At 43.3% G+C, this 22,819-nt stretch overlaps 1 protein-coding gene across 2 annotated transcripts in view; it reads right to left on the reverse strand.

Annotated features, from left to right (window-relative positions):
- Window positions 1-22,819, reverse strand: part of Cntnap5 (contactin associated protein family member 5) — a 915,960-nt gene that overhangs the window by 383,587 nt on the left and 509,554 nt on the right. For both annotated transcript variants that reach the window (XR_008217835.1, XM_052736717.1), the window contains exon 10: window positions 18,489-18,660. Coding sequence is in view for 1 of the 2 variants with exons in the window: in XM_052736717.1 (XP_052592677.1) it covers window positions 18,489-18,660 (172 nt within the window). In the remaining variant the exon portion in view is untranslated. The remainder of the gene's footprint in view (window positions 1-18,488; window positions 18,661-22,819) is intronic.

Here is a 22,819-nt window from a genome sequence, read left to right on the forward strand (position 1 = left end):
GGGCCCAGTGTTTTCACTAGGATGGACAATATGTTGTCCTCATCTTTATGAACTTGCAAAATATTGAAAAGGCTCTGAATTATTCCTGGGTCCAGAATAAGGATAGTTACAGGGCTTCTAAGTTGGATGTCAATCAGAATTTAAATTTATTAAAATTTAACAAATTTTAAAAATTCAGTTTCTAGCTTCAATAACCATAGTTAAAGTTCATAATCATCACTAATGTCTGCACCCATTTCAACATAAAATGGAACACTTTCCTTGTCACAAAACATTCCAATGAGTAGTGTAGTCTAATACTTGATTCTTCAAAGCAAACATTATATTGCAACCCTAACAATTACATGTGCTCTGTATTAGATACATCCCCAGTTGCTGTGAGAAAACACCTGATCAAGGTTATATAAGGAGAAGTTTAGTTGGCTACAGTTCAAGGGGACGGATTCCATCCATCACAGCAGGAAGTACCTGACAGCAGAAACAGGAGACCCACTGGTCACATTGCAACCATAGGAAACAGAAAGTGAACAGGAAGTGGGCTTGGCTATCAAACATCAAGGGCCCAACCCCTTGTGGAAGTGACCCACTTCCTCCACCTAGTCTTTACCTCCTAAACATCACAAACGTTCCCAAACAGGTGGAGACCCAGTGTTCAAACATATGAGCCTGTAGGGGACATTTTTCACTGAAACCACAACAGGGGAGATATTCTGATCCACTTTGCCACCAGCAGTAAGGAACACAGAGGTGTACAACTGATCCTTTCCTACTATTTCCTACTGATATTTTTAACTGAGAATGGGCTGCCATTATTTCAAACACCCATTATGAGCAAGTTCTTTGTTTAGAACCTCATGTCCAATTATATCCAGATATCTGCTTTTCCTTATTCAGGCCTCAGCTTATCAGCCTTTTCATGTGACACATCCTTCCGCTGGCAGCATCATCCCGGTGCCAGGCACAGTGCAGCTTTGCTTAGATGACATCCTGTATCTTTCAGAAGATTCACAAAGACCCTCTCAGTGTGTTGTTTAACTTTCAAGGGGAAACATTTTGAAAATTCCAAAGGTTCTCAGGAGCCTGTTAAACGTCTAATGAAAATGCTTGCTCTCAACATGACTTGGGAAAGCCATTTGACACCTGTCAGTGTCAGCTCGCTCCCTTGTAAAACGAGAAGAGTTGTGTTTATGCTCCAATATAGCGCTCCAAAGTATTGAGCCAGATGACTAGTAGAGAACAGGCTCTGGCATCGAATCTGTTTCATTTTACTATATTTAAGTGACCCTACTTAGACTCAAATACAGAAAGAAGATAAGGAAAAACTTCAAAGCCCCGCCTCCCCCCCAAAAAAAACCCATATCTCTTATATTCTTTAATCATTATTTTTCATCTTGTTAAATGACATTTTAGGGACCAGGGATATGGATTTGTCAGTTACATGCTTGCTATACAACCAGGAGGAGCTGGGTTTGGATCCCCAGAACTCATGTAAGTGTGGGCCATGGCGGCATGCATCTGTAATCTTAGCACTGAAGAAGAGACAGGAGGCTCCCTGGAGCTGGCTAGGCAGACACTGTAGCCAAACCAGAAAGCTCTAAGTGAGCTTAGTAAGAGGCCCCATCACAGAGGAATAAGGGGAGCAACTGAGGAAGAAACCTGTCATTGACATTGGGCCTACACACACACACACACACACACACAGAGAGACAGAGACAGAGACAGAGAGAGAAAAACACAGATGTTAGACCACATTTGGCAGAAGTTGGCAGCATCTTTTTAGACCAGAAAATGGTGGAGTCTGACTAGCCAATCACAAAAGTAAGTAAATGAATAAATAATTAATAAATAAATTAATTAATTAATAACAGAGTGCTGTTTAAGGCACTGACAGGCCCTTTCTATAAAAAAAATGAGGAAAAAGTAAAAGTTCACACTGTATATGATTATACTCTTGCTTTCCGAGCTCACGAGAAATCTTTATTTTTCAGTAATTTCACTCCAGACAGGAGCTGACATGGACACAAACTTATCAGCACCCTTCAGTGGCACAGCTTCTCCCCTTCCTACCAGGCAGCAGAGCCAACATCACAGCTGCCAACAATGCCTCAGGAGCTACACGGCTTCCTCAGGCATTCTACCCACATTTCCCTATGGGGAGAGCACTTGTATCCTTAACAATCCCCACGGAGAGCTTGTCTGTTTCTCCTGTCTCTTGAACTGACTTCTCTCCACACTCCTCTTCCATGGTAGACCTGCCCCATTTTTTTCTTAAAACACAACACTGTAATAAGGATATCATGCAAGCATGCTTCCTTCCACTGTATTATTTATAGATTACAGTGCTGTGGCTTGCTTGTCTTATTTTATGATTGCTTTGCTAAACAAAAATACTCTTGCTATCTAGTGGTTACAGAAGGAGCACTTAACACCACGTGAGTAATGACAGCTGGCACTGGTGATGCTTTTATGAGGCATTCTTGCTTTTCAAACAGAGCACTATCTGGCACTAACCATGTGGGAAATTTTCAAGATGAGAAAGAGTTGAAGGGCTGAATTCTAACTCTTAGATGGCATGTCATTATTTAATTGTGTTGAGTGTCTATTTCAGGAAAGTGCATCACAGAGTCTGGACCGAGCTGGGAAAATGAGCCACTCTTTAAACTTCGCTTCCTGTGATCCTGCCACACTGCAGATGCCGGGAATTGTTGACTAGCACGGACAACCTCAGTAATGTGTGTTCTTCCCTTACACTTGTGCAAATCTCTACCAACTGGTTCTCATCCCTCCCCAGTCTGAAGGGTTTTAGGTGGATATCTTCAAATTCATTCTTCATCTTGAGTAAATCCTGTTTGTAGCCAACACCAAAGGATGCTGTTTACTTGTGTAAGCTTCATGTGTGGATCATCCCCAACCACTGAGAGCAAATACTGTTAAAGTCTGGTCTGTTCAAGATATGACTCACAGCAAAGCACCTGCTACTAGTAGAATGTATCATTTGACATCTAGACCCGTCTTCCAGAAAGGAAAATACAAGTACTCATTCAAGCAAAGGACATCTAGTCAAACAAGGAAAGAGCTGTGTGGATTATTGGGTGTGGGCTCAGGTGGGGTTTGTGTGCGGCTTTAGTTCTTTCTGACAGTGCGGGGAATAGCTCCAAGAGCCTCACACATGCTAGGCAAGCACTCTACAGTAGTCACACTGGTAAACTCCGGGTGCAGTGAGAGGCTCTGTCTCAAAAAACAAGGTGGAGAGTGACTGGGGAAGACAGCATGTGTGAGCAGCTGGCCTTCAGGACACACATGTACCTGTGCATCCACTCATGTATGGGAACATGCCATATAGACACCCACACACATAGTTAAAACCAGTTCTATTTGTATTAAAGTAATAAATGCTCGTTTAGGGAAGAGGAAGAATGGTCTAGGGACAAATTGTATTGAAAAGAATCATCCTCTGCTACTTTATTTCCATGTCTAAAGCATGTTCCTAAAATTTAAGATAGCATTATCTAGAGATTTCATACTACCAATTCACTATGCTTGGGGAAATAACTATGCTAATGTGTGTGTGTTTGCATGTACATATGCATGTGCATGAGTGTACATATGTGTGTGTGGAGGCAGGAGGGCTACCTTGGCTGTCATTGCTCAGGATATTGTCCATCTTATTTTTTGAGACACAGTCTCTCAGTTTTACCGGAAATCCAGCAATTCAAGTAGGCTGCTTCGTGAATCAGCCTCAGGAATCCACCAGTCTCCAGCTCTCTTGAGCTGAGATCTCACATATGTGACCACCCTTGACTTTTTAAGTGGGTCCTGGGGCTCGAACTCAGGATTCATGCTTGTACTGGAAAGTATTTTGCTGAGTGAGCTCCTTTCCATCTACATTCATGAAAATTTGAATGCAGGGAGCATCTTACTCTTGAAGCCTCTTCTCTTGTGTTATTATTTGCATTGAGTGTGGATTAAAAGAGACTATATTGCAGACTGGCTAGAGCTCTGAGAATATGCTGCTGTTTCCCAACGTTTGACTTCCTGTGGTTCGGAGATGCTGTAGATGTTGGACAATTATTTAACATTGCTGAAAACAACAGTAATTTGTACCACTCTGCTTATTACTTGTTCAAACCATGCCGATTGGTTCTCACCCTCCCTCCACCAGTATGCAAGTCTTCATACACAAACTCCAGAGTTTCAGCTTAGCATGAGTAAGCCTGCTAATTGGAGCAACCTTTACAATGTTTATTCCTCCTGTCATTTTCAGATACTTGAGACTCACCAAATTGCCAGCTACAATACCCCACCTCCACTCTGGTGTTGATTTTGAACACATAGGCAGGCTTATCTTTCATGTCTAGTTAATGTAAGTGTAACCTTTGTGATAGTAGGAACTAATTACAAGAAGGCAAGCCCTTTAAGCATTGTATCCAGGGAAGGGTTTGGGGAGGAGGCAGAAAAGGAAGTGGGGAGTGCTAAAACAGATATGGGAGCTCCACATATACTCGGAATTTGAGAAAACATAGTATAATATTATTTGTCTCAATGCAGTGACCAAATACCTTCCAAGAGCAGCTTAAAGAAGGAAGGCTTTACTTTGGCTCACTGTTTGAGGGTGAAGTCCACAGTGATGGGGAAGGCATGGCAGCACATATATGAGACAGATGGTACATTGTAGTGGGTAGCCATTCCAGCTTTGGTCGGGAAGTTCTAACCCCCATTGAGGCTTCGGTAACTATCACGCCTACAAGGCAGGGCCAAGGGAGGGCCCTGAAGACCCGAGATGGGGACACACCGTGCTCTCTTACTGCTGGGAACCCGGACGCTAGAGGTGGACCAACAGAGCTCTCCAGAGAACACCGCCGGACTACGTTGCATCTTTCCCAGAACCCTCAACCTACTTATCTCTTCATTTGTAAGTTATGCCATTAAATAAATCTTTTAACTAAGTAGAGTGGCCTTAATAATTTCACCAATATCTGGTGCCCAACGTGGGGAATGAACCCACTACCCTGAGATTAAGAGTCTCATGCTCTACCAACTGAGCTAGCCAGGCTAGAACCTTCTTATTTAGACAAAAAGGGGGAGATGTAGTGGGTAGCCATTCCAGCTTTGGTCTGGAAGTTCCAGTCCCCATTGAGGCTTCAGTAACTATCACGCCTACAAGGCAGGGCCAAGGGAGGGCCCTGAAGACCCAAGATCAGGACACACTGCGCTCTCTTCCTGCTGGGAACCCGGATGCTAGAGGTGGACTAGAGGTGGACCGACAGAGCTCTGCAGAGAACACCGCCAGACTACATTGCGTCTTTCCCAGAACCCTCAACCTACCTATCCCTTCATTTGTAAGTTATGCCATTTAAATAAATCTCCTTTTAACTACATGGAGTGGTCTTAATAATTTCACCAATAGTACATGAAGTCAGGAAGCAGAAATGGATGAATGTTTGTGCTCCAATCACTGTCTTCTTTTCATTCAGTTCCTGACCTCAGCCCATGGGATGGTGCTACTCACATTCAGAGTGGGTCTTCCCATCTTAATTAACTCAACCTAGAAATTTACTTAGAGACATGCCAAATGTTTGTCTGTTGGGGATTTTAGATTCTAGCAAGTTGACAATTATTAAGACACATAGGAGATTTACTTTTAGCTGAAATATCCATTAGAAAGTTCCTAAGAAAGGAGACTAGAACTCTGCACTCACACCCCACAGACTCACATCAAATAGAAACACCCAGGCAGAACACAGCACAGAGCCCTCTGCCAGAGCTGTATAATCTCTCAGAAGTTCATTGATAGTGATCAATGGTGAGTTCTGAACAAATTTTTCTACAGAGTTTTATGAGAGGGACACTCATATCTGAATTCCCTGTCACACAATATATACCAGCCTTAATTTCAGACTATCTTCTAATGCTTCTGCATCTACATCAAGTTGCCTGTCCAATTTGAGAACATGGGATTATTTCCATAATTATTTGGCCAGATTCTGTTTCTTAACCAGGCATGGTGTCTCATGCCTATAACCCTACAAATTCTTAGGCTAAAGTGGAAGGGTTATTATGAATTCAATTCCAGACCTAACTCAACAAGGGAATTACATCTGGGCCAGCCTGGGTTATATAGTGAGATCAATCTCAAAAGGAAGAGAAAGAAGGAGGAAAAGAAAAAGAAGAAGGAGGGGAAGTAGTAGAAGGAGGAAGAGAAGAAGAAAGGGATGAAGAAATAATAATAATAATAAATAATAATAATAAATCTGTATTCTTTAACATATTTATCAGAGGTTTCTGAAAACAGAGATCATTGACTGTGTTCAGTGTTCAACTACATTCTCAACTATTACCAAGTCACCTGGCTGCTGAGATGTGCCAAACACTACATATGAATGAATGAATGTTCCATTTTAGTGAAATCAGACCTCATATATCCAAGGGCACAAGCAAGCCAGAGCATATACTCTAGTATCAATGACACTCCTTCTTGTTCACTCCTCTATTGCAGGACAAGGAAATGAACCTGGTATATAAAAAGGTAGGGAGGAAAGATTTGACAAGACCACAGAGCAATATTAACAGTGTATAAGCTATCTCTCAACAAGTGGGAGCCAAATATGAGTCAGTACTCAATGGAGGATGCCATATTGTGAGTGATTGTATCATATACTTGCATATATAAAGGCTATTTGGGATTCTGAAGTTCTTTTTGTATGCAAGTACCAGGGGAAAATACGTGTGAGTATGTGTGTGTGTGTGTGTGTGTGTGTGTGTGTGTGTCCATGTGCACACACGTGCACATGCATGCATAATGCATATGTGTTTGAATACATGTGAAGACCAGAGGACAATCTCAAATGTCATTCTTTAGCTACCAGCCTTACTTTGGGTTTATGTGTTTAGATTGAAACATGCCTATTAGGTTAGGCTGCTTGCCACTGGGTCCCAATGATCCACCTGTCTTCACCTCCCCTGGATAATACTCAAGTGTCTGCTAATACATCCTATAGGAGGAGCGCAGCCAGCTACCCTGATAAAAACCATGGCTGTTCACACTGAGCCAACTTGGAGTCTGCTACTGCACCTGGTGATTGGTGATGATGACCATCAGAATGCTGGGGGCCAATGAGAAGCAAAGCTAAGAGAGTCCCCAGCTGCCAATGGGAAAACCGAAGGTGGTATATAAGTTCACCCCATATGGGCAACAGATGAGTCCACTGTTTGCTTCTCATCTGACTCCCAGTGTCTGTGTCATTGATGCTGCACCTTCTCACCCCACCCAGGGGTGTCTAGACAGTTTGGACTGTAACATATGACACCCAACAAGGGGCTGGTGCCCATGTGGCATGGGCATTGACCCCATGTTGGTTAGTGTTTAGTTTTTTATTGCTTTAATCCTTTTTTGGGTCCTGAGTTTTGCCCTTTGCAACCAGCACTGCACTGATTGATCTTTGGCCTGGTCCACACCTCATCAGTCAGCTTTCCTTTGGACATTTTTTTCTCCCACTGTGTGGTTCAGTGCTGGGTGATTGTTCAGTGAGTTGGCCCCTTGGTGTTTTGTGGTTTTGGTCCCTTTGGAGGTGAGTGCTGGGACCCCCTCTCCCTTTCCCTTTCCTTGTTTGTCTATTTGTCCAGCTAAGGAGGTACATCTTTCAATTTCAGTTCATCCAGTGCCTCCACATAAGGGCTGCCTCCCCAGAAGGTAGAACCAAGGAGCGGTTCCCTACTGCTGCTTCCTGTCTGGAGACACTGTGTGGGCATATGACCTAATAAACCATGGAAGTCCCCCACTAAGGACCAGACACCTGAATCTGACACACTATCTGTGACCATTTGGCCTTCCTCTTAATAATTATCATTTTCAAGTATCTGTTACAGTATGTGTCACAACAATGGTCCATCAACAAGACCACCCTCCAGGTGCTCATGGTGCTACAGTCTCCTGAGTGTGGGCCTCCTCATCAGGGTATACAGGCTTGGCTTATGGAAATACATAAGGCTGCAGCATAACTACTGCTCCCTCCACCCTGGCACAACTCCCAGAGTAGCAATCCCTCAAGGGCTGGTAGTCAATGACGAATAAGGACCTGCTTGGCAGACCAACCTAAGACAGTCACAGTCCATTATGCTATATGTTATCTGAGGCAGGGACAACAAGACCAAAGCACAGAAGCTCAGCACCTACTGAGCTGCCAAAGAAAATAAATAAAAGGTGGATACATAGGAGGAGTACATCCAGCTACCCTGATAAAACTACAGCTTTTCCCACTAAGCCAACTTCGAGTCTGCTGCTGCACCTGGTGATTGGTGATGATGACCATCAGAATGCTAGGGGCCATTGAGAAAGAGACAACACAGCTGAGAGAGTCTCCAGCTGCCAATGGGAAATCAGGAGGGGGTATATAGGTTTGTCTCATATCCCCAATAAGCAAGTCCACTGCTTGCTTCTCACCTGACTTTTGGTGTTTGTGTCATTGATGCTTCTCCTTCTCACCCCCTCCCCCAAGGGCTGTCCAGATAGGGCAACTCGAAACAATATCCAGCTGTTTTACATGGATGTGAGGACTGAACTCAATCTTCATGTTTGCAAATTGAACATGTTACCAAGAGTGCCGTTTCCCCATCCCCTATAATTCTAAGTAAGATTATTTGGTCAATTCTTTCTAACCTTAGGTTGCTTAAGAGCCATTTCTGGGATGACTTTGTTAGTCAAATGAAGGACAGCCTCCCTCTTTGTCTATTTTAGTCAAAAATTTGTCTTTCAGAGTGTGCAAAAGCAGGTGGAAGGGTGCTTCTGACATTTTCTTATTATGAAGTCAATGGTGTTCTGGATATGAGAGACATTCACTGAGTTTAGGACTGCAGTGCTTAGAGACCCAAATTCTCTAACTTAATCTTTCTCTCTAGTCACTACCTGCTTTTGGTTGACTGTTTGTCCACATTTCTCAATGTTGAAACGTCTTCCCCTTAGTCTATGGAATTTTTTAGTACTAGGATAGTAACCTTTGCAGGAACTTAGTAAACCATATTGACAGGATGCTTTTCAAGTGAGGGTAAATCTTTAGGGAAAATTTGAAAGTTGTTCCCCTACTCAAACAAAAACGTTAATTGCTTATCCAGAAGATACACTAGGTTATATACGTAGGAAAATTATTCAAGGAAGTGCCATCTCTGCTGCATGTTTCAAGGTTTTAAACCTGGCATGCTGCTGGCCCTGGAGCCCAAATCCATTGCTGTCTCCCTTGATTTGAATCTGAAGGACTTTCTATCTCTTGCTCTCAATCAACCCTTGTCCAAAGTCCAAAAGACATGAGAGAATAATGCTATCTGCATTTGGTTTTAGCACCTTCTAATTATAAGATGTATGTAGTATCCCTCTGAAAACTGACAGCTGTCTAGAAAAGAGTGAAATGGCTAGTTGTGTGCAAACTTGGGCCAAAATGTAAAGAGCAGAGACTTTATCCACCACCTCAATATCTAGAGTTTGATTCCATTGTAAAGTAAGGTGGTGTACAGTGTGTGCTAATATTAGTTTCCCTATCTCACAAGTAGAGAGACAAGCACTTCCTTTAGGCATTTGGAAATCTAGAGTGATGGTGACCACACGTAAGCAAGAATGATACCTGAACAGATGGTTCTAGCTAGGCATTCAGAAGCCTCTGTCATTTTAAGGACTAGGGATGAGGCTCAGGAGGTAGAGTGGATGGCTAGAGTTAACGAAGTCCTGGGTTTGATTTGGTTCTACTCAGACTAGGCATGGTGGCACTCAGCTATCATCTCAGCCCCTGGGAGGCGGAGGTAGAAGGATGAGTAATAGAAGATCATCCTTGGCTATATAAGGGTTTGAAGCCCGGCTGGGCTATGAGACCCTGTCTCAAATTTAATTACTTAATTAACTATATAAAATTTTTAAAGAGTCCATGTCATAGATAAATGAACAAGGTCTTATTTGTGTTCTGTGAATTTCTTACGGGAGATCAGAATTTAAAACCAAAATGGTTAAATTTATAAATTTATTTTTCATAGCAGCAGTAGTTAACTACCTTTTTAGGATGCCAGATCCAATTTTCTCACCAACTCAAATTGTTGAGCTACTTTTCCTTCTAATTGTATCTGTTAATGACACTGACAACAGCAGTCAGTGCTTCCTTTGAGACCAGCGTTTTCCCTCCTAGGCCCAAAGAGTGTACATCAGTGAGAAAAGGAACAAACTAGATGTTACATTGGTTGTGCAGCAGGGAGCCTCTTTAACAGGATAAACAGATGGGGAGCCCTGATCAGGGTGTCGGATGAAGGCTCATTGAGGTATTGATCTTGGGAAGAGATCAATACAGAGGAATCTTTTGTCTTTCTAATTATTAATTTAGCAATGGTTCTGCCTCATAGAAGTGACTTGAGAATGTAAAGTCATCTTTTCTCATGTTTTCATCTACACCAAAAGCAGCCTTGGCTTCTGTGTTTGAGAAACTGCATTTCTTAGTATTTCTCAGGAAGGCAGTGCAGGCAGCTCTTGACACCTCCTTTCTCAAAGCTCTCAGAACAGCCGTTCCGCGCCTCACTTGCCAAACAATAGACCAAAGAACAAACTCTAGTGATAATTCACTGGGCCGTTGTTATGTCTTTGTGTTCAGCATTAGTAGTTCAGACTGTCAGTCAGTGAGGGAAACTTCTCACCACAGCCTTATGGGAAAGCAGGAAGTGCCACCCCCAGTGTGGTTGGCGGTTTGTATTTTCTTTGAATAAAAGCACCCAGTGTCCCCCTTGGTTCCTTTCCTCATTGCCGTGGCAAAATATCTGATAGGAAGGAACTTAAGGGCGGAAGGGTTGTTTCTGGTTCACAGTTCTGGGGATACAATCCACAGCAACAGAGAAAGCATGGTGACAGGAAGCAGCTGGTCATATTGTCTCCATAGTAGGGAAGCTGAATGCAACAGGAAGTAGGCTCTGCTATCAAACGTCAAGGCCCAGTCCCAGTGATCCTCTTCGTCCAATAAGGCTCCCTCTCCTAATAGTTGCCACCATCTTCCCAAACAGCACCTCCAACTAGGATCCACATGATCAAACACATGTGCCTATGAAGGACATTTTACATTGAAACCACAACAGTGACCTTCCTTTGCCCAAGAGGAAAGTGACACTTTATCAACATATTGATCAACTTTCCTTGTGAAAACAACTGACAAGAGAGATCAGGCTGATAAGAGAGCACAGATGCCCTCCTTCAAGGAAACTTACAGTAATGAAATCCAGTTTCCTGTTCCTTAGAAGCCCCACTTCTCCCTTCATGTCTAAAGAGGAAAGAGGGGAGGGTGGACACCCTTTTAAAGAACAGATGAGGATTCAGTATGGCTTTTACTGAGGAGTTCTAGATGGACTGCTCATATTGAAGTAACTCAGAGTCTACCTCTGTGCAACCATCATTCAGGCTAATTATGAAGTTCTTCCCTTCCATAACCAAGCCCAAGAATTAGGTAAAGTCAAAGATTTCGACTGGAAACCTTAGATCTCAGTATGTTCTGGGTCTCAGTATATTCTTCACAGTACCCCCTGTTCTTGCAGTGCATGCAAGCACACATGGTTGAAGATGCATGTGCACATCTGTGTGCTGCATGTGAAGAACAGAGATCAATGGTATAGGTCTCCCTCAATCATTCTACAAACCATTTGTATTTTTAAGGCCAGTTTCCTTACTGAATCTGCCACTAGTTGATTTAGGGAGACTACCTGGCCAGAGAACCCAAGGGATCCTCGTGTCTCTGCCTCCCCATGCTGGGCCTGTAAGTACACCACTCTGACTAACTTTTGTGGGTGCTGCATTCCAAACCCACATGCTTTGGCAGCAAGCACATTACCAACTAAATGGTCTTTCCAGTTACTACAATGTGTGAGTTCTGACCCAACATAGAAACTCATCACTTTCTGCTTCACAATCCTGCCAAAGAATTTGGAGATTCCGGTCTCTTCATGTTAGAGGGAGCACTGTGGAGAAACAGCCTGATTCTCTCCAAGCAGATTTGTTGATGCATAGCCTGTTTCTGCTACATGTTGGCTCTAAGGCCTTGGGAAGGTTACTTAAAATCTCAAATTCCTTATTAGAAAATGTAGTTAATGATGATCCCTACTGTTAGTATCACACACACACACACACACACACACACACACACACACACACACACACACACACACAGACTCACTCACACTCACACATACTTGCCCTGGCTCATAGCAAGTATTATTTAAAGATAAACTACTAATTTGACTCTTAGTTAGATTGCAGACTTCTTGTTGTTCTGTCAAGTTCCTTGGGTCTTGACTTCCATTCATTGATAGGCACTGCTGTTAACAGGTGCAATCTTCTGATCATGCAAACAGATGCTCACTACTTCCCATATTCTCAGTCCTACACTATGCCATCCACAACATGTGCCTGGGCTCTGCTCCTTGACCTCCCTAAACCCAGCCCACTCCTCAGGTTCCTCTTTCCTTGGTGGCACCCTCCTCTACTTGCTCAGGCCACCCACGCCCTTTCTCTTCTTTGGAACTTTAGCAACAGGCCCTGCACACGTCCATAAACTCGGGAATTGGCAAACACTGGGGTTGAATCTGGCTCCTGTGATCACTAAACATGCGACCTTGAACAATCAGTTGGTGAACTTCCCTGGACATTGGTGACAACCCCACAGATCTCAAATGTGAGTGTCCCTAAGAATCACCAGGAGAACTTCTTAAAATTTCAGACATGTATTCCTTCCTACCCCATTCTGGACTAACTAACTCCTTTAAGATTTATTTTGTTTTGTTTTAACTATATCTATATATTTGTGTAGGACTGTGCATGGGAGTGCAGACACCCATGGAGGCCAGAAGAAGAAGTCAGGTCCCTGGACCTAGAAGTACAAATGGCTGTGAGCCACCAATATGGGTGCTGGGAATCAACCCTGGTCCCCTCCCAGAGCAGCAAGGGCTCTAACTGTGGAACCACCTCCTAGCCCTAGACGTTTCCTTTCTAACAAGTTGCACTGTGCACTGTGATATTGTACATGGGCCGCACCTGAAGAACCACTTGGGCTTTGTAGGACTGTGGAGAGAGTCAAATGAAATAATATTTAAAGAATGCTTATTCAATAATTGCATAAAATATAACCTTTCCTTTTTCTCCATGAAACAGCGCTAACAAGGATTGGAAAAAAAATCAGCCTGTTCTGATTTTGGCCCCATTTCACGCATGAAGGGAGAATAACATATTGTAGCATTTCTCACTTAGAGAGAAGAGCTCAGATTGTGTGGGCACTGCCCTTACCATGGCTTTCCTGGCACCTGATATAAATGCTTTCAGTTTTAGATAAGAGCTCAGACATATGTATTACCCAGCAAAGCAATCTTTTTATATTACCCACTGTTTTTAACACACACCCACACATGGGATGGGCTGTATCAAGAGTCTGTTTGTGGAGGTTATCCAACATAATGTTTTCTCATCCTCTGTGTTTGTAGTTCTCCATGCTCAAGCTGAGAAGCTGAGAATCTTGACCAGAGAGCGAGACACATGCTTTTCTTAGTAGAAAATGTGGTAGGAGAAAAAGAACCAGCTATGGAGGGGAAAACTGTGTTTTCTAACATATTTGGCTGCAGGAAACTGAATACAACACTGGTTTGTGTGTGATCCACCCTGTGGAAAAAGCAAATGGTTTGCATTTTCAAAGGAAATAGAAAGAAATCTCCTTAGGATACAATCGCAGAGACCAGGGCAATATCCCCTGCTTCCATAATTGATATTGCACCCTCCATGTTATGTTCATTTCTGTATGTTTGGGACTGGGACTGGGTGATATTCAAGAGCCTCCTCCAGTTGTATTGCTGTGTGAGAGCAGTCCACAGGGAATGGGACTTGTGACATCCAAAATTTCCCTAGCATTGCAGAAAGCTGAATAAAAATCAGTGTCTGTCAGTCTTAATAAAGGTTTATCAACATTGTTTGTTGTGTGTGTGTGTGTGTGTGTGTGTGTGTGTGTGTGTGTGATGTGCATGTATGTGCACATATACATGCCTGTGCACAAGTGTGGAGGCAGGAAGAGGGTGTCAGGCATCATCCTCTATCAATCTCCACCTTATTGTCTTGAGGCAGGTTCCTATCTTGAACCTGGTGCTTGTGGTAATTATGTTGTTTTTGCTGTTTTTCCCTAACTAGGCCGGCAGCCAGCAAGCACCAGGAACCTCCCAGCTCTACCTCCCACAGCATGAGGGTTCCAGTGGTCATGTGTCACCACCCATAGCTTGTTATATGGGTGCTGAGAACTGAACTCAGGATGCATGCTTGTGAAGCAAGTACTCTTAGCTACATGTCTCCAGCCATAAAACAATGTTTCAGACGCTGATTTTAAAGAACTCAAACCTACCAGTTTGAGAGCACAATTTCAAAGGGCCTGTAAGAGCCCAAGGAGGAGCTACTTTAGATTTAGGAAAATGTGTGCCTTTTTTGTGAAGACTGCCATGGCCTTCCCATATCTGACTTCTCCCAAAATGACCAGCATTAAGACATTTAAATATGTAAGAGGCACAGTGAGGAACAAGGAAATAAAATCCTGGATGTGTAGGTGGACCCCATTTCACTGTGAAGGAAGAAAACCACACAGAAGGCATGGATAGAGGTCTCAGTGTCTGATGTCCCAGAAGAGACACTCAGTGCCCCTTGGGGAACTGCTGGGAAACCACAGCAGAGCATCCCCCACCCCTGCTATCCCTAGCAGGCAAGTTAGTACCAGCTGGCTAACAGATCACATGGATTAACATATCAAAAATAGAATGGACACAGGTTGTCAGTGGAGGTTGGATGGGTACTGTTGCCCCTCTGTGGGACTCTCATGCCAGGGCACCCACCTATCTGGCTTACATCCTGAAGAGATGTACTATCCCACCTGCCAAGTAGGTGGTATGCCTTGGAACTGAGCGGGAGGATGTGAGCATGGGCTGGAGTACAGCTCACTGACAGGAACGGGGTTGACCCTGAGCCAAGTTTTCAGGCCCTTGCTATACATGTCCCCTCGCTTCCCAGGAAGAGCCACTCCCACATTGGGTAGCTAGTACCCAGGACTGGTTGGACTGATTTGGGTTAGGAACCCTAAAGGGTTAAGGGAACAACAGAGTTAGGGATGCAGTACCCTGTCTGGAACCCCAGTCTCCCCCTGGGGTGGTTCTGATTGTGGCTGATGCCTGGTTACAAATTAATTTTTAACCCAAGCATTGTGATTATTTTTTAAAAAGTCAAACCAATTTTGGCAGGAGTTAGAATAAATCCTGGAGCCTGGGCTCCTCTGTCCTTGACCCTCTACAGCCTTCTCTCTTGAGGGGAAACTAGATAGATGGGTAGAGAAGGTTCTCAGCTGCCTCCAAGCACAGGCTTGGGAGCCTGCTGAAGGTCGGGGACGCCGGCCCAGGCCAACTCACTCTGCTCTCCCACCTCTCCCTTCTCTGGTTGGAGGGGGTAGTTTGGGAACTGGTTTGTCCACAAAACACTTCCCTATTGTTCCTTGGCTCACCCTCAGGCAGAGCCCCCTGCCCAGCCTGGGTAAGAGATGGGCTTGGTCCAGCAGGGACCCTGAGGGAACAAATCCCTTCCTTCTGAGGTGTATGTGCCACCCCCCACCCCCCCTACCGTGTAGTTGAACAGGGCTAGGAACTCCCCACTCCCTCTAAAAGCATGATGTGTGGGTTTCAATTCCCATCCCCCCACCCTGCCTAGGTGTCATCCACCCTGTATTCTATCATGTGTCAGAGGTTGTGTGGGGTTGTTCTGTACTAATTTCCATGGTCAGTGGCTTCCATGCATCACTCCCCCCCACCCCGAATGCCCAGGGGCCACCTGCCTGGCATTATAGCATGCTGGGGTCATTGGGGGAGGCTCACGCTGTCCTGCGGTCTTGAGATTTTTATTTTTGCATAAGTAATACATCCTGTACAGGTACCTAACTTTGTAAGCGCTGTGTATTCTCTCTGCCCCCATGGCTGCTGGTGTAAATAAACTGCATCTCCCGTTGGTTAAAAAAAAAAAAAAAAAGTAGAGGAGTTTTTCATGAACCTGAAACCTCACTGTTGCAGCTGGCTAGGGAGCCCCAGAGGCCCTCCCCCCCCCCCCCCCCCCCCCCCCCCCCCCCCGTATCTGCTTCCCCAAGCAGTGATGCATTTCTCTCTTTGTTTGACTTCTGACCTCTGGCCTCTAGCCTCTATATTTTACACATTTATTGTTGCTCCTTGTTTACATATGCATGCACTTTTATGGCATTTATCTTTATTATAAAAAAGAAAAGAAAACACAAGACTCAGGAAACACCTGCGTTTGTAACCCTTCTCATCACAGATGTCAAGCAAATGTAAATTAGATCAGTAAGAGACCAAACAAAGCTTTGGCCACAGTTTTCCATTTTGTTAGAGAAAGTAACTGCAAATCAACAGAAACATGCCATTTGCCCACTAAACGAAACACGTTCCTCATTACACAATTAACCAAACCACAATTGTATGTAATATAATTACTCAAGACTACAATTATACAGAAGTAATGATGCAGGGTAGATGGCAATGACTTCCATGTAATCAAAAATAATGAGAGCTTCCTTGATTGTATATTAAGGTATCAAAGAGATCCCAATTGACAAATGTCCCTGTATTGATCTGCAGTACATAAAATACTGCACCAGCTGATGGATTTGGAAGCTTCTCCCTTGCCAGAATATAGACTTGGGGTGGTAGCCATTCCCTGTAATAGCTTTGATTTAGAGATTTCTAAACTAGCACATTTTAATGAAGCACACATTCAATTACCCACTTTCACAGCTGGTCAAATGGAAAAAAAAGGCACAAAGATCAAGAAGTCAGTGTGAACAAAGAAAAGAAGAAGTCAGTGTGTTGTATTGGTGATCCTATGTGAAATGGTATTTATTATCAGAAATGTTTGTTATGTTCTATCTAGTTACAGCAGTCATTAGCATTAGCAGAGACCATGCTCTGTATGGCTGATTCCCATGTTTCCCAGGAAAGGCACCTGATACTTTTCATCATTTCTCCCCTGGACTGGGATACTCACCTCCCAAACTCCCTTAAGTCTGCCCTGTATTTTCCAAACTCATGTTTCTATCCACCAAATCTGATGGTGTTCTTTCTTAGTTCTTACACAGAGCGTGGAATCAAACTCTGTAAACACAAAGGCCCTCTTTGTGAAGATTCCAGGTTCACGTTCCCAGCTGTATGGAAGCCATATGCCTTCCCTGCATGACCTATGAGCTGAACTATAGCAACTGAACCTAAGATATGATAAATTGCAAGACAAGCCATCAGTTACTTGCTATGGAGGAAATAAGTATTGCCAAGGAAATTATCATAGCTATTAGTTATAAAATGCATCCCAGTATGAGAGATTTTAAATGCAAAATCAAAAGTAGTTTGAACTGATGACACTTGTGAGCCATGTTGTTTCAATGCAGTTCTGTGGCACTGTCTCCTCCCAGCTTCCAGCTACCCTCACCTTTGTCAAGCATGATTTCTCCTTATCCTTAAAGATGTAATGCAATCACCTTCCCAAACTTCCTCAGTCTCATTCCTTAATCTCACAGTGGTACCAACTTACTGGTACCATGTGTCCTTACTGGTACCACATGTTTCACAAATAGGTATATTTGAGATTATGGCAACAACTAATTAATGTAACCAAGGACTTCTAATACAAGCACATATGTAAACACTTAACAAATCATATTTACCCACTGGCTCAATGATATCTTCAAGGGGTAAGCAGAATTAGAAAAATGAAGCAAGTAGGTAAACAAGGAATATGGCAAAATCCTGCTGAAATTCACCATCCATTCTCTTTGGTTTTCTAACTTTAAATCTAGAAATTTCCAACATAAGAGGAGCCAAATCCCAGGAGAGATACACCTGGCCACTGAGTGTCATGCTAGATTTCTGCATTGCAGAATAAAAGAACTGATTCTGCTAGCTTACTCTCTGGTCTCTTTGGAACTAAAGAAACAGTGGGTGGGGTTGCTGGCAGCTAGGACCAGCCATCCCCAACTGAGGTCATCCATGTTGATCACAGCCAAACCCTTAGTGGAGATTTCCTGAAGCTTTGTGCCATTATAAGAGGGATACCCACAGCAGGCAAAGAAGGAAATGGTTTAGGGGAGAAGCAATTCCTCCCTCCTTTACGCTTTACTCTTAACTTGAAAGTAATCAAATGTTGTTTATGCATAAAATTTTAATCCTTTCACAAATTTGTATTTTGATTTAATTTGCATATCCCATTTACTTCAAGTCAACACGAAGAGAGACTCAACTAATTTAAACCGTTTTTCTCTGGGCTTGAAATCCTTTCAGAAATATTTTCCATTGGGCGACTCAATTATGTCTAATGTGTCTAATGTCAGCGGATTAGAATTTTGCTTTAAGAAACTCATATAGAGAACAGTGAGAATGGGAAGGGGAAACAGAGGAGACGAGACAATAATTACCTGTCTTTGATGCTACACAGATCAATGTGTAAATCACTAAAATTCCCCAGGGAACCTTGCTGAACTGAAATGAGGTCCTTGGGCTGGTTATCAATAAAGATGAGCCTCATGCAGCCTTGGAAAGCCTTAATGGGATTTAAGCATTGGGAATCGGTGAGATTGTCGGGGCACCCTGTGGGACAGAGAAAAAAAGATGAAGAACACTGAAATGATCTGTCATTGCTTTGGCAACCTATTGATGGAAGACCTTGAGGTCTAATTATTTGGGCACTTTTTTATTCTCAACAGGACACACTTTTGTTGTAAATCCTAGCTCAGGAGAAGGGGCAGAAATGATGTAAAATGGGTATATTCAGTCATTATAAAGGAAAAAAAACTACCATAAGGAATGTCATTGGTATAACTTTTACCTTAACTCTCATCATGTGTTTGTGTGTGTGTGTTGTGTGTTGTGTGCATGTGTGTGTGTGTGTGTGTGTGTGTGTGTGTGTGTGTGTGTGTGTGTGTGTGTTTGCCTGCAGATGCAGTGCTTTATGTGGGCACGTGTAGAAGCCAGAGGTTGATATCAGTATGTCTTTTTCTACCACTTTCCATTTTATTCTTTGAGATAAGGTCTCTTTGTGAACCAATGTACATAGATGGACTGGTCGTGAGCTCCAGGGATCTGACTTCACTCTTTACTTTTTATGACACTGTCCCTTCACCCAACCTGGAGCTTGCTGGTTGGGGTAGACTGGGTTGTCGGAGAGCCTCAGGAGTCTGTTTATCTCAGCACTGGAATTCAAGGTGTTTCATGACATGCCCAGTATTTTATAGGTATTGAGAATCCAAACTCAGAATCTCATGCTTACATGGCAAGCATTTTACCAATTGATTCTCTCTCTCTCTCTCTCTCTCTCTCTCTCTCTCTCTCTCTCTCTCTCACACACACACACACACACACACACACACACACACACACACACACACATACTTTTTTTCCTGCTGGAAACCTATTCGTCTTTCTTTTGAATGACATCCTTCTCATATTGTTCGCATATTGTAAGTGCTTGGAAATGTTGGCTCTGTCTCAAAACACACATCTAAATTCACAATGCAATTCTGAATTACACTTTCTTTCTAAGGAAATCATGCTCTGCTAAGGATAGCAGCAGAGTAATTGTCTGGTTAATTGTGGAACATTAACAGGCTTAGCTCCCGAGAAAGGTACTCTCAGAAGCCAAGCAGGATTTTTGACCTGCCGTGCAAAGCAAATCCAGACATTAAGAGAACTGCGGGCTTAAGTGCACATGGTTATAGGTTGTAATAGCACATGCGAAAGGTTAACACCACACCTCTTAAAGAGTGTTCTTTTAGAGATGAAAACGCTTTGTCCCTGTTCAGCATCACCTGCAGCCAGGACAGCCTACGCCTCACTAAGACAGATGAAGACCAAGGAGGTTGATGAGTATGTGTGCTCTTACAAACTCCATCTCGGTGGTTTTAATAGGTTCAGAGCATATGGGAATGTAAGCTTGAAAACACAGCAATAAGCCATAAATAATAGGGAATTATTTCAGCCATCTCTAATAGACAGTCACTGCGGGGCTGAAGCCCAGCAGCTGGTTAACAGCTCACAGGCACACTATAAAATGAAGAGATGCTACAACTTCTAATTGAAGCTGTAGAGAGAATTTATGGAAGTTGACTATTATTGCTGAAGCTCGTTTTTCACCTTCCTTAAGTTTACAGTCTGTGTGTGAGGGTTTGTTTAAACACTGTTCAAATCATAGATAAATCTTCACATTCTAAGTCTAGCACCCCTGGAAACACACCCAGAATTTAGCAATATTCTAGCTCGGGGAGGAGAGCCATTTTACTTCTGTGATATTTCAGATGATTATTATAACATGATTATTCAAAGCCATTTTGCCTGCAAATAAATTCCTGATCATCCAGTCTTTCTTCATTGCTAAAATATAGTATGTGATATAGAATGCACAGTTTGGAGTTGAGACCATTGCTCTGCATTTGTTCTCATGCATTTGCTTTCACTAGGGGGCTGCAGTGAACACAGATTTGAATCTTCTCCATATATATGCTGTCTCTATAGCTGTCTACAGATTATTATGATTTCATTAACCTTTGATTGACAATGTATATGAGTATGGGTGCACAAATGCCACAGCCCATGCATGTATATCACAGGACAACTACAGGAGTTGGTGCTTTCTACCTTGTCTGAGAATGTGTCTTCTGTTTGCTAGTGTGTACAGAAGGTTAACTGGTGTAAGTTGCCTGAAGATTAGACGTGCTACAGAGACTGGCTTTCCGGGGGCTCTAGGCATCCAAATACAGGTCCTTATGCTTACCAGCAAGCCCTTTATGAATAAGCTATCTCTCCAACCTACAGATTTCTTTTTATTTCAACAAACAGCAGCCTTATTAAAAAATCCAACCTCATTGATCTTGTTCCACATTGCTTCCTTCCAAGGAGACCCTACATGTGATTTATGTACCTGTGCAAAGACCCTTTGGTGTTTCAAGCCTTCCATATATTTCCCTGGAAAGAAAGGGATGATTTGTAGATTTTGGAGCTAAGAGACTACAGGATTTGGGATGTAGCTCAGTGTAGAGTGTATGATTAGTTTGTGAAAGACTCCGGGTAACTACTGTGTATGTTTTATTGCTATTATTATTTTTATTATTATGCATGAGCAAGAGGGAGTGCAGGCAAGCATGTATAGCCATGCATGTGTGGAATTCAGAAGAGAGATTTATGGAGCCCACTCTACAGATTCTAAGGATAGAACATACTTCCTCAGGTTTAAACAATAAGCACCTTTTACCAGGAAGACATCTTGCCATCTCTTCAGTGAGTGCTATTTTTCAGTGCTTGTCTTCAGTTACCTCATGGAAAGGAACTGTCAGCTCTAGGGCAGGGTCATTTCATGTTCACATTGACAAGATCTGAACCAGTTTGTGCCACTCTCTACACTGTGTAATGGAGGGTATGGGGGAGAGTTGGGGTTGGGTGTGTATGCAATGCTTTGTGTGGGGAGTGTGCATGGGGTTTGGGTGTGCATGTGGTGCTCTGTGTGTAGAGTGTGCATGGAGTTTGGGTGTGCATGTGGTGCTCTGTGTGTAGAGTGTGCATGGGGTTTGGGTGTGCATGTGGTGCTGGCTCTGGAGAGTGTACATGGGGTTTGGGTGTGCATGTAGTGCTGGGTGTGGAGAGTGTTCTTGGGGTTTGGGTGTGCATGTAGTGCTGGGTGTGGAGAGTATTCATGGGGTTTGGGTGTGCATGTAGTGCTGGGTGTGGAGAATGTGCATAGGGTTTGGGTGTACATGTGGTGTTGTGCATGGAGCTCAGTGACTTTTACAAGCTGAGCAAGCCCTCCACCACTAAGCTTCACTAAGCCTGGAATCTGCTCTTGCTTCTACCTCCCAGCAAGTCTGAAATTGCTCTGTGTTCTAGAAAAGTGAGTCCAGAGACTGTATCTTAAGAGGTTGAGGACAGAGGGCCATGAGGACTAAGTTTCCTTTAGGTGTGGCTTCTGTAAGACAGACCATGACTACAGAAACAGGCACTGTTTCTTTTAATAAAAGATACAGTTAAAATACTAAACAATGCATGGCATGTATTGTGTGAGAGAAGAATAAATAAGAATTGCCGGGCGGTGGTGGCGCACGCCTTTAATCCCAGCACTCGGGAGGCAGAGCCAGGTGGATCTCTGTGAGTTCAAGGCCAGCCTGGACTACCAAGTGAGTTCCAGAAAAGGCACAAAGCTACACAGAGAAACCCTGTCTCGAAAAACCAAAAAAAAAAAAAAAAAAAAAAAAAAAACTGAAAAACACTCAACACGGGTGTATTTTTAAAAATGGTAAAATGCCACAAAAGCTTTGTCCACCCGTTTGTTTTTGTTTGTGTCACAAGTGTTGCAAGGGTTCAGGAAACACTGGAACGAGCAGCCATCAGAAAGAGCAATGGCTCCGCCTGTGGAGCCCCAGCTCCCGTTCCCTTTGCTCTGCCTCCCTCCACGGGTGTGGGTGATCTCCAAGACATGGAACAGCGGAGATGAGGTTCACAAGTAAGGTGGCAGTGGACCGACCTAGATGGCTGAGCAGGCTGGTGGTGCCTCCCACTTGAGTATCTCCCCTTGCAGGTACTTGCTGACACTCAGATACTTTTCTCTAAGTTTTCAGCTGAGTTTTTTCCTTTCCAGTGTGACCAAGGAGCTTGGCATGGCTACAAGAATCTCCTTCGATGAGTTACGTAACCCAGCTCTTATGGACCCAGGTCCTTCTGTCCTCAACACTGTCCTAGATAGCTTACATTTGCACAGTTGTCT

The sequence above is a fragment of the Peromyscus californicus genome, unplaced genomic scaffold (genome assembly GCF_007827085.1).
Source record: "Peromyscus californicus insignis strain IS unplaced genomic scaffold, ASM782708v3 Scaffold_14__1_contigs__length_90479793_seg_2, whole genome shotgun sequence".
NCBI lineage: Eukaryota > Metazoa > Chordata > Mammalia > Rodentia > Cricetidae > Peromyscus > Peromyscus californicus.